General features: G+C 39.3%; 2 protein-coding genes across 6 annotated transcripts in view; one reads left to right on the top strand and one right to left on the bottom strand.

Moving 5' to 3' along the window:
- LOC133239128 (lipase member J-like) overlaps positions 1–2,205 on the bottom strand; it is a 37,638-nt gene extending 35,433 nt beyond the window's left edge. For 2 of the 4 annotated variants that reach the window (XM_061402723.1, XM_061402717.1), the window contains exon 1: positions 1,808–2,205. The gene's annotated coding sequence lies outside the window, so the exon portion shown is untranslated. The remainder of the gene's footprint in view (positions 1–1,807) is intronic. The other 2 variants (XM_061402718.1, XM_061402720.1) reach the window with 2 other exon arrangements.
- Positions 2,206–2,292: 87 nt separating this feature from the next.
- Positions 2,293–12,035, top strand: part of RNLS (renalase, FAD dependent amine oxidase) — a 276,255-nt gene continuing 266,512 nt past the window's right edge. The window contains exons 1-3 of one of the 2 annotated variants that reach the window (XM_061402724.1): positions 2,293–2,410; positions 3,305–3,410; positions 4,014–4,156. In XM_061402724.1, coding sequence (XP_061258708.1) covers positions 2,293–2,410; positions 3,305–3,410; positions 4,014–4,156 — 367 coding nt within the window. Of the gene's footprint in view, positions 2,411–3,279; positions 3,411–4,013; positions 4,157–12,035 lie in introns of both variants that reach the window. The other variant, XM_061402725.1, reaches the window with a different exon arrangement.

Genomic DNA, 12,035 nt, shown 5'->3' with positions numbered 1-12,035 from the left:
GGGGCTTCCCCTGTGGCTCAACAGTAGAGAATCCGACTGCAGTGCAGGAAATTCAGGAGATGGAGGTTCGATCCCTAGGGAAGGAAGTTCCTCTGGAGTAGGAAATGGCAACCCAGTATTCTTGCCTGGAAAATTCCATGGACAGAGGATCATGGCAAGTTACAGTCCATGGGGTCACAAAGAGACACAACTTAGCGACTGAGCGACAAAATCAACAAGGGCCAAGATGACACTACTTGCAGATGACACGATACTCTACATAGAGAACCCTAAAGTCTCCACCCAAAAGCTATTAGAACTAAAGAATGAATTCAGTAAGGTTGCAGGATACAAGATTAACATACCGAAACCTGTTAGTTTACTATACACTGATAATGAACTACCAGAAAGAGAGAGCAAGCAAACAGTCTTGTTTAAAACTGTGTTAATAAAATACTTAGGAATAAACTTAATCAAGGCGGTTAAAGACCTATACTTTGAAAACTATAAAACATGGATAAAGGAAATTTGTAGATGATACAAAGAAATGGAAAGATATTCTGTGGTCATAAATTGGACAAATCAATACTGTTAAAATACCCATACTATCCAAAGCAATCTATAGATTTAATGAAATCTCTATCATAATAACCAGGACATTTTTCACTAACTAGAATAATAGGAAAATTTATACAGAACTGCAAAAGATCCCGAATTGCCAAAGCAATCTTGAGAAAAAAGAACAAAGCTAGAGGTATCACCTTCTCAGACTTCAGACTGTATGAAAAAGTCTTGAAATCAAAATGCTGGTATTGTCACAAAAACAGACACATAGATCAGCTGAACAGAACAGAGAGCCAGGAAATAAATGCAAACACTTAAGGTCAATAAACCTATAACAAAAATGTAAGACTATACAGCGGGGAAAAAAGATAGCCTCAGTGCTGGGAAAACTGGACAGCTACATGTAAAGAAATGAGATTAGAACATTTCCTCACACTTTATCCAAGAACAAACTCAAAACAATTTAAAGACCTAAAACCATAAAACTTATAGAAGAGAATACAGGTAGACCACTCTTTGATATAAATGTAAGCAATTTTTTGGACTTGTCTCCTAATGCAAATGAAACACATGCAAAAATAAACCATGAAACTAAATTGAACTTATAAGCTTTACACAGCAAATGAAATGATTATTAAAATTAAAAGACAATGTATTGAATGGGACAGAATATTTGCAAATGATAATGACCAATAAGGGGTTATTATCCAAAGTATAGTTCGGTTATCTTTTATTAGATATATGTTATATTGATCTATCACCAACTTGAAGCCTGGTAATACAGTAAAACTTCTAATTTTTAATGTTTTCATTATAATTGACTATCATTGTCAATTTCCTTATAACAAGTTTCTCTAGTGTCCAGGTAATAACTTATCTGCAATTCAGGGTACCTGTAATGAATGGTTCAGTCTTATCCTTGCATATTACTGTTTCTTTGAGAATTTTCAGGACAACGTTAGAAAGCAGACAAAAAAAAAAAACTAGTGGTAAGGGCATGAATCCTTGTCTTGCTCATCCACACACCTCTTACAGCAAATGGAATGTGTTTTGGCATAAAATTTAATATTTACCGAAGAGAAGATTGACCTAAAATTCTCTGGTGAACCAAATATCTTTAACTGTCAATAATCTGGAATACAGAATTTTCTGGCCCCCTTTTACAGGTGGAGAAATTGAGGTTCAAAAAGTTTATCATTTACACAAAGCCCGAGGGTTAAACAAAATCTCTCCCAAACTCTTTTTCTGTTATGTGAATAGTGACTATTAAGGTACTTGAAGAAAGCTGGCTCTGGCCTCACTGCTGTGTTCCTTTCAGACTTAAGGCTATTAAGAAGCCAAGGTTCCAAGAAGGCACAGTTACCCTGGTAGTTAACCTTGGGCTGGGTCTCCGCAGTAGTCAACAGCAGCCCTGTGGCGAGGCGGGGTCTCACGCTCTAACCGATATGATTTACAGGTTTTGGGGACGAGAAGCAGATTGGAAATCACAGCTTATCAGATGGAGCCAGACGATGCTTGAAGACAGCTCCTGGCTCTCAAACCAAGAGGAAGGCCAAGATTTGCTTGTCTTCCGTGCTGATCCTTCTCTCAGCCCGAGTCGCCTCCTCTCCGCCCCCTGCAGGCTGACCAGGGAACTGCACAGGGGCCGAGTTGGGCCGGGAGCACGGGGCCTACAGCTCTGGCCCGCTGGGCTGTGGCGGCGGTTCCACCGACTGCAGGCCGGCCACCCGGGCGCGGAGACAGCGGGCCATGGCGCGGGTGCTGATCGTGGGCGCCGGGCTGACGGGAAGCTTGTGCGCGGCGCTGCTGAGGAGGGAGGCGTCCAGTCCTCTGCGCCTCACTGTATGGGACAAGGCCGGGGATTCAGGTGGGTCGTTTCCGGACAGAAGCCAGGGAAAGGAAGCCGGCGTGCCTGGTGGCGTGGGCCTTCTCCGAGTAAGGCTCGGGGGAACACCCAGCAGGTCGGCGGGCGCCTGATCACGTGATCGGAGACTTCCGGCGCCCGGGACGGCCATAAGAGTGGGCGCGAGCTGGGGCGGCGACCCAGGCCGGGCGGTGGGGCGGGCGGGGGCAGGGCGGGATACCGGAGCACTTCTCTGGGAGGCCCGAGCGGCCTGGGAGACATCTGACTGGAGTTTGCAAAGCTTGGGCCTGCCGCTGTCGCCAAGAAGTGAATTGTTTTCCTTGGCTGCTGTGTACCCTGGCAGCTTTCTTTAGATTATGAGAATCCTCCAGTGCCCACTGACCACCACTTTCCGAAGATCTATCTACTTGAGAGAATCCTGTCACTCTCCTGAAACCTGACAGCAAGAGGGAAAGCATTCGTTGATTCATTCATTCTGACATTTCATTCATTATTTTGCCTTCTTTGGTCCGTTCATTCATTCCCTTTATTCAGATCAGTACGTAGATGCAGCAGGCACAGTGCTGAAGGCTGCTGTATTATTCATGTGTTCTTTAAAAAAATATCTCACACCCCCTGACTGAATTGTCTCTGTTAATTACTTCCTAACAGTGTTAGATGACAAAATCTTCAATTTAAAAAGCAAACAATTTTTTTTTTTTTAGATCTCTGGAATCTGGAGAAAACAAAATTTTAAAATATATTGATTATTATGAAATCTAAAAGTAAAACAAAAATTAAAAATATGTTTTCTGAAGCAGTTGTAAGTTATCCATTGGTGTAACCTGGGGTGATCAGTGTTAATTGTGAAATATTCATTCTGATATATTAAGATATTTTCCTGGGGACTAATTCAAGGAGGAAGAATGACTACAGCCAGCAGTCCTCATAATCCACAGAGCACAGTGGACCTGGGTGCCCAGTATATCACCTGCACTCCTCATTATGCCAAAACACACCAAAGGTGAGTTAGTTGAAAGGAGTGGAATCAAGTCTTCCTGGTTGAGGATGTAAAAAGATACAAATCATCCATTTTTAGTAGAGTTAAGCTTTGACTCTTGTAATATAGTGAAATTATATCATCATCATTGATCATAGTATTAATAGCAATAAAAGATTTACATGAGTAAAGTGGGAAAAACTGTAAAACATGCCTCTCCAGTTGTGAAGATCAGGTGAGATGTTCTATGGAATATGGTGAGGGCTCAATAAATAAAAGTTAACTATGTTGGTGTTGAGAAAGAGGACAGGTAACTGTGATGGAAGTAAAATCTTAACCAGATTCAAAATCGGTGTAGTGAATACTTTTCTGTTTATTTTCACTGACTTTAATTTTGAAATATATGAGAAAGTAGACTTTTGAGTACAATCAGCAAAAGACTATGGATTCTCAAAATATTTCCATTCTTCACCAAAATTATGTCTTATTAACACAAAACATATGTTGAGTTGTTTATAAGAAGATTTTTACTTAGGATTATAATCTCAAAGAATTCTTTGAAGAGAGTATAATGTTTAGAGCTAAAAGTATACGTATAGTTATGTTATACATTTTGATTTGTTTCAGTTTTTATGATGAATTGTTAGCTGGTGGCATTTTGAAGCCTCTGATCTCTCCTATTGATGGAATGGTGACGAAAGAAGGAGACTGTAACTTTGTAGCACCTCATGGAGTTTCTTCAATTATTAACCATTACTTGAAACAATCAGGTGAGAATAAAATTTTCTCTGCCTTCTTTTAGAGTAAGCATTTTAAACTAAAAGTTATACACATAATTAAATATTAATACTGTATGGAAAGTTATAAAATAGATGTTCTCCTAGGCACCACTCAATAGCTAGTTTTCTTCCCCTAAAGTAATCACTGTTTCCTATATATGCTTCCAGAAAAATGTTTATGCATCTATCTCTTGCTCTACGTGACTATCTCTATTTCCCTATTCATAGATGTTTGTATATGTTCTTTTTTAAAACATAGATGAGATTATTTTATATAAGCCATTCTATGCTTTATTTCATCTATGTTTATAATAAACCAATCTCTATCTCTGTCTCTCTACCTATGTCTATGTCTATCCTATTGATACTATCTCTCTGGAGAACCCTGACTAATACATAATCATTGACTGAATCATATCTTTGGTCTATTTTCATATCAGCAAACTCAGTGTTCTTCATTCTTTTCAATGCCTGTTCAGTATTACATGGTATATATATATATCATTATTTATTTAACTGTTAACTTTCTGTTAAGTATGTAGATTGGGGAGTTAGGGATTGTTTTGCTTTATGCTAGTACCAATATTGCTGCAATTTCTAACTCTGACACACTTTTGAAAGTATATCTGTAGGATCAGTTCCTAACAGTATAGGAGGTGTGTCAATGGTTTGTGCATTTTTTATTTAACTAAGTTGTGCCATCTATTCCTATTAAGGAATATATCATCAATAGTGAATGAGAACATGTCTTTCTGTACATCTTGATATTATGGAAAATACAATTTTTTGCCCGTATGATGGGTTGAAATGATATTTCCTTGTGTTCTGATTTGCATTTACTTAGTTATGAGTGAGTTTATGCCCCTTTGTTTTGCTAACCAAGTCTGTGCATTTTTTTTCTGTAAATGTCTTATAACCTTTGCCCAGTTTCTATGAGGATTTTCATGTTTTTATGTATATGATGAATGTTTTAAAATGGACTTTTCTGAAAAGCATGACAAATAATCCCAGACGATTAATGATTTATCCTTTAAAACAGAAATAGACATATTGATAAATCACAATTAAATGCCTAATTGAAGACCGTTGAGGAAAAGTATAAGTTGAGACTTTGTTTTATTTCATAAGCTATTTCTAGAATAATTACTGTTTTGGACTACATCAAATATTACTTGGGCTTCTCTTGTGGCTCAGATGGTAAAGAATCTGCCTGCATTGCAGGAGACCTGGGTTCGATCCCTGGGTTGGGAAAATGGAGAAGGGAATGGCTCCCTACTCCAGTATTCTTGCCTGCAGAATTCCGAGGACAGAGGAGCCTGGCAGACTACAGTCCATGGGGTCTCAAAGAGTCTGACATGACTGAGCGACTAAGCACAGCACAGCACAGATATTACTTATTGTGAAGCCTGTGAATCCCGATACTGGGCATGAGAGAAGGCAGTGAGATTGAATATACAATATGAGGATACAGTAAATACCATTCCAGGCAAGGTCATTTCTTCATCTAGGATTTAGAATATTATGGTGTAGTCATCAGGATTTTCCAGAAAAAAACAGAATTGAAAAGATATATTTATATATATAGGTAAACTTATTGTACAGAATTAGCTTATGTGATTTTGGAGGCTGGCAAGTCTGAAGATCTGCCGGGTGAATTGACATGCTAGAGATCGAGGAGAGCTGATGGCTTAGTTTCAGTCCAAAAGCCTGAGACCCTGGAGAGCTGAAGGTTCAGTTCCAGTTTTGGTGGCTGGCAAGCTCAACACCCAAGAAGGGCAGATGTTTCAGTCCAAGTCTGAAGGTAGGAGAATGAAACAGTGTCCCAGTTCAAAGGCTATCAGACAGGAATACTTTTTTACTGGTGGGAGGGTCAGCCTTTCTGTTTTATTCAGGCCTGTGACTGATTGGATGATACCCACCTACATTAGGGAGGGCGACCTGCTTTATTCAGTCTACCAATTTAAGTATTACTTTCTTCCCAAACACCCTCACATACATACCCAGAATAGTGTTTGCCAAATGTATGAGAACCTCATGACTCAGTCAAGTTGACACGTAAAATTAACCATCACAGATGATGACGCTATTTGTATATTTTGTAGAATGTCATCAGCTTCATATATTGCCGCCATATAACTTTAAAAAAAATTCTCATTTCCATCATGACTTTTACTTAACCCAAATTAGATGTACATACATATTAGAATCTCCAAGTACTTACTAATTGTATTATATATCTAGCCATCCATATATGCATACACCTATTCATTCAATAAACATTTGCTGAGTGCTTACTATACACTGTTTTGGACACTAGGGATATAGGAACCAAAGTTCCTGCCATCATATAGCTAAGGGACAGTCCTTGAATACATCGCACCTACATCCTTTTTGTGTTAGGTGTTTGGGATAATATATGGTTTTTGATTTCCTTTTGCTTTGGAAACTCTTGGGAGAAGAGGTCATATTTAATTATTTGTAGCTCACATAGAATCTAATGGTACCTGGTATATAGTAGGTAGGTATAAATGATAGATATTTAGATTTCTTACATGTGTGTGTGTGTGTGTGTGTGTGTGTGTGTGTGTGTGCGCGCGCGCGCTTAGTCACTTCAGTCACATCTGACTCTTTGCAACCCTATGGACTGTGTAGCCCACCAGGTTCCTGTCCATGGCAAGAATACTGGAGTGGATTGCCATGCCCTTCTCCAGGGGATCTTCCCAACCCAGGTATTGAACCCCATGTCTTTTACATCTCTTGCATTGACAAGTGAGTTCTTTCCCAATAGTGCCACCTGGGAAGCCCTATATATGAATATACCTATATTTATTCATTGTAGTGTAACCAGTTCTTCCTAAAAACCTCTTTATACTTTGAATTTGTACACTCTTGAAAGCATGAGTACTTTAGATTTTCTTATCACTATGTGAAATATTTAAGTAACTTTTTAAAAAGTATTACTAATACTTGAAAATTTGGAAAATACAGAAAAACAGCAGGGAAAAGTGTCACAGTAATATGTAAGTGAGCCGTAAGTTCATTCTGTGACATACTTTCAGCTTTTTTTAAAAAATAATTTTTATATAATTGAGTTCAAGGCCTACATAATTTGAGGGTATATAAACTTTTTCTTAGTTTATTTTAATATTATCGTTGTAATGTTTCAAGAGGTCTTTCCACCCTCTACCCAGATTATTAGAGGTTTTATAAATCATCTATACTATTTAAAATTTTATAATTATATCCCTTCGAAAAAGTGTTAGTCACTCAGTTGTGTCCCCATGGACTATAGCCCCACCGGCTCCTTTGTGGAATTCTCCAGGCAAGAATAGTGAAGTGGGTAGTCATTCCCTTCTGCAGGGGATCTTCCTGACCTAGGAACTGAACCTGGGTCTCCTGCATTGCACACGGATTCTTTATTGTCTGAGCCACCAGGGAAACCCCTATATCCCTTTAAACATTCTTTAGACTTCTTTAAATCTTTCTACCTATAAATGGCTCCTATCCTATTTTAGTATTTCCACAATGAAATTTGAGAGTGTCCCTGGAGTCAGAATGACCTGGATTCAAATTCACATTCTACCACACTTCCCTAGCTGTGTAATATTAGGAAAGTGTTAAAATCTGTACTTTAGTTCTTTCATTGGAAAAATGAGAGCAGTAACAATATCTAATGCAAAGTTTTGTGAAGAATAAAGGATATAATCCACCCATTGCCAATTCAAGCAAATAATAGCCCATATACTTAAAAATCTACTGATAAATGTCAGCTTAAAAAAATAATCTTCTTAAATGAAGCTGATCTTTGCAGGTGCTCAGTGTATAACAACCCAAACTGCCAGGTCATTCCAAAATATGCTTTACATTTTGGTATCAGTTGAGTTCGCACCCTTACAATCTCATGATACAACCAGTTTTATTTAGTTTGCGACCAGACTTGCAAGGAAATTATCTGTAAGGGGTATGTTCAGTCGGGTATGCTTTAGAATAGGTTCAAATCTCTAAAGCCAATATTTAAATAGATCAGTTTTCCAGAATGAGTGGGAGGGGGTAGGAGGAAATAGGCACATGTCGCTTGTGTTCTGTTCTCATTTATGGTTTCATGTGTTCACATTAAGCTTATTGCAGAGAAAACTGTTTATTGGCGTTCATTTTACCCACTTCCTGTTTTCCCAATTAATGCTGTCTTCTGAGTAAATAAAATGTGATTTTTCTATTTTTCTGTTTATTTGTTGTCATTATTGTAGGAGTAGGAGAAATTCAAGAGAACAAAAACTACTCTTATCATTTGTTAAAAGCTATTTATCTGATGTTGTGTTAGGCTTTTTAGCATACATCATTTCTAACTATTTTATAACCATTCATAGTAGTTATCATTATGCTCATTTACTGAGAAAAATGAGACTCAGACAAGTTAAGTACATTGCTTATAATGGCTTAACTAGTAAGTAAGATGCCAGCACTCTCTTTAAGATGACCCTGTTGCCATTTCCTCTTGGGGATCCCATGGAGGACAATGAGAAGGCCTCAAACCTCCAATTTAACATCTTTTCCTTCCTGGTTTTTCCCCTAAAGTTTGAGAGGATGCTCCCATCCCACCCTGGTTCAAGAGAATAGATTCATAGAGCCCTTTCCCTGGGTCCCCTCTTTCACTGATTAGTCCCTGCCCCAGGGGGAAGGAAGGGGCTACCAAGGAGTCTTGCCATTTTATTTCTTTATGCACCCGGGAGGATCAGTCACATGACGGTTCCTTCTGTGACATTTGAACAGTGATGAGCCAAATCCTTTTGCTTTTGAATAAGGCCCATGTTATTAAATCATTCATAAGAGGATGAATTTAGTTTCTAGGACAGGGTGAGAAGCTTTTATTTGGTTTGGCCTTGTTGCTCAGCTGGTAAAGAATCTGCCTGCAATGTGGGAAACCTGGGTTCTATCCTGGAGTTGGGAAGATCCCCTGGAGAAAGGAATGGCTATCCACTCCAGTATTCTGGCCTGGAGAATTCTGTGGACTGTATGGTCCATGGGTTGCAAAGAGTCAGACACAACTGAGTGACTTTCACTTTCATTTCACCATAGGAAGAACTATTGCTGTATTTATTTATTTTTATTTTACCATCTACTTCAAAAAGGGACATGGACTAACAATTGAAAGTCAACGTGGACAACTTATTGGTTTGGCCCAAAAGTTCATTGGGATTTTCCATAAGCTGTCATGGAAAAGTCTGAACAAGCTTTTTGGCCAACTGGAATGATTTATTAGAAAAGATAGTTTAATTTGCAGATGCTATCAGCTAGTGTGGCTTCTCTCTGGCAATATTTAATTTTATCATATTCTCCCATTTTTTGTGTTTATTTTCTTTCTAAAATTAATATAAAGGAATTAAGCCTGGGCAGTTCTGTCTCAGAATGGCTCCTAGGCAGGTGATCATGGCACTCATCCATAACAGTGTCTTTCAGAGAGAAGGTAGAGGGTAACCTGAGAGCCTTGGTTAAGCACTCCACAGTGAACTTTAAGCAGTGCTTATAGTTAGACACTGCTTACTGGTCCATTTCAGTAGTTCTGAACTGAAACCTGTTTGTAGGAAATTATTGGAGAAAGGTTAGTTTAGATTCTCTAACATGGAGGGGCTTCCCTGGTGGCTCAGATGGTAAAGAATCTGCCTGCGATGCAGGAGACCAGTTGTATCCTTCGGTCAGGAAGATCCCCTGGAGAAGGAAATGGCAACCCACTTCATTGTTGCTTAGAGAATTCCATGGACAGAGGAGCCTGGCAGGCTACAGTCCCTGGGGTCACAAAGGGTCGAACGTGACCAACACTTGTGACTAACATCTTCTAACATGGAGGAAGGCAGGGGATAGGCACTGAATAAATATGTAACAGAAATGTATTTGCCTTTGTAAAATGGTTATAATTTCTTTGTAGTTTGATATCTTTGTAGCTATCTGTAGATTTTTTAAGAAATTTTTATGAAATACGTGCTGGGGAAACAGTGTTAAGTAAAACACATTGATCCTCACCTTTGTTAATGTAGAGCATAGTTGGAGGGAAAGACAAAAACTGATTTCATGCACACAAAAATGTACATAATAAATGCTAAGAAGAAAAAGTGAGAGCGTTATGAGTGAGCTCTAGTAATAGGACCTAAACTAACGTGCGTCTGAGAAGAGTGAGACAGGGGAGATGTGTCAGGAAAAGCATCTCTAAGAAACTAATGTTTTCACAGATACTTGAAAGGTGAGCAAGAGTGAACTAGGCCGAGAGCTGAGTGGTGAGAACTGCATGCGATGGGCATATCAAGTTGAAACTATTCTCAAATAGGAGGAAGATGGTACATTTATGGAATGAAAAGGTCATTGTGACTGGAGGGTAGTAAATGAGGGAGAAAACAGTAGGTGAAGTTCAAGAGTAAGGCGGGGCCAGATCATAAGGGGCTTTGTAAACACTCTTAAGATTTTATACTTAATTCTAAATACAGTGAGAAACCTCTGAAAAATTATATGCAACACAGGGACATGGTGACATTTACTAAGCTCAGACTGAAAATATTTATGTAGTTTTCTGGCTGTTTAAAAATGATCTTCCAGAGCCTTACATTTGGTCATGTGGTCCTTTCAAAAGTTATTAGTTACTTTCACAAGGAAATGCCACTTTCCCAGAAACTTGAATCATCACAATTGGAAAGGAAAACTTCCTGGTTAGAGCAGGTATACCACTGCCCCTAATTCTTGGAAAATGCTGTTTTTGAGTGGCTTTGCCAGTTTCAGTGTTAGATTTGGGTCTATTTATCTACCCCCATGGTTCTCACACTGTTACATGTGCATGGTAACAAACCTGGAGGCTTCTTAAATGCAGACTACTAGGCCTGATCTCCAGATTCTTATTCAGGTCTGAGTTGGGACATGAGAATTTGTGTTTCTGGCAAGTTCCAAGGTGCTTCTGGTCTGAGGTCCACACCTAGAGAACCACGGATAGTCATCTTGCAGAACACTTCGGGACCACTGGGATATATGTCTAAGGCATTTGACTGGATATGAAGAATTTCTGTTAATAGTTGGTGTACTTCAGTTCTCTTAACCACACCCTCCTAGTGACCACCAAAAAGAAAACCAATGTAATGCTGTTTTCAAAGGGAATATTATGTAAAAACACAACTGCATAAAGTTTATAAAGTCAGTTGACTTACTTGAAGTCTGGATCAGGGCCAGGACTAGAGAGAGGGGCATGTGAGGCAACCTGAAGAAAATGAAGAGAGGGAAGTGGAGCCGCTCTGGTTGGAGTAAAGGGAATGGTGGGTGTGAGTTCAAAGTGCCAATTATTTGCACGTTCTCTAAAGAGGAGCCTTAGAGAAACCCTCAGGCAAGCTGGAATGCTATTTACAAACCCTTGCTCTAATTCTTTGAACTGAATGACTCTAATTGCCTCAAAGAGATTGAAGGCATCAGTCCTTCTATTTGCATTTGATTTTTAAAATTTGTAATTACTATATTGTAGAGTTATTTAGGAGAAGGCAGTGGCACCCCACTCCAGTACTCTTGCCTGGAAAATCCCATGGACGGAGGAGCCTGGTGGGCTGCAGTCCATGGGGTCGCTAAGAGTCAGGCACGACTGAGCAACTTCACTTTCACTTTTCACTTTCATGCACTGGAGAAGGAAATGGCAACCCACTCCAGTGTTCTTGCCTGGAGAATCCCAGGGACAGGGAGCCTGTGGGCTGCCATCTATGGGGTCGCACAGAGTTGGACACGATTGAAGTGACTTAGCAGCAGCAGCAGCAGCAGAGTTATTTAAGGGAATATGAAAGCTATAAAGGTGTATGAGATCTAGAGAAGAGCTGACATGGAGGAGCCCAAGAGTATTTAGGGATTGATA

The sequence above is a fragment of the Bos javanicus genome, chromosome 26 (genome assembly GCF_032452875.1).
Source record: "Bos javanicus breed banteng chromosome 26, ARS-OSU_banteng_1.0, whole genome shotgun sequence".
In the NCBI taxonomy this organism is placed as follows: domain Eukaryota; kingdom Metazoa; phylum Chordata; class Mammalia; order Artiodactyla; family Bovidae; genus Bos; species Bos javanicus.
Note: the sequence above shows the minus strand (reverse complement) of the source record. Positions and strands in the feature narration are given on the sequence as shown.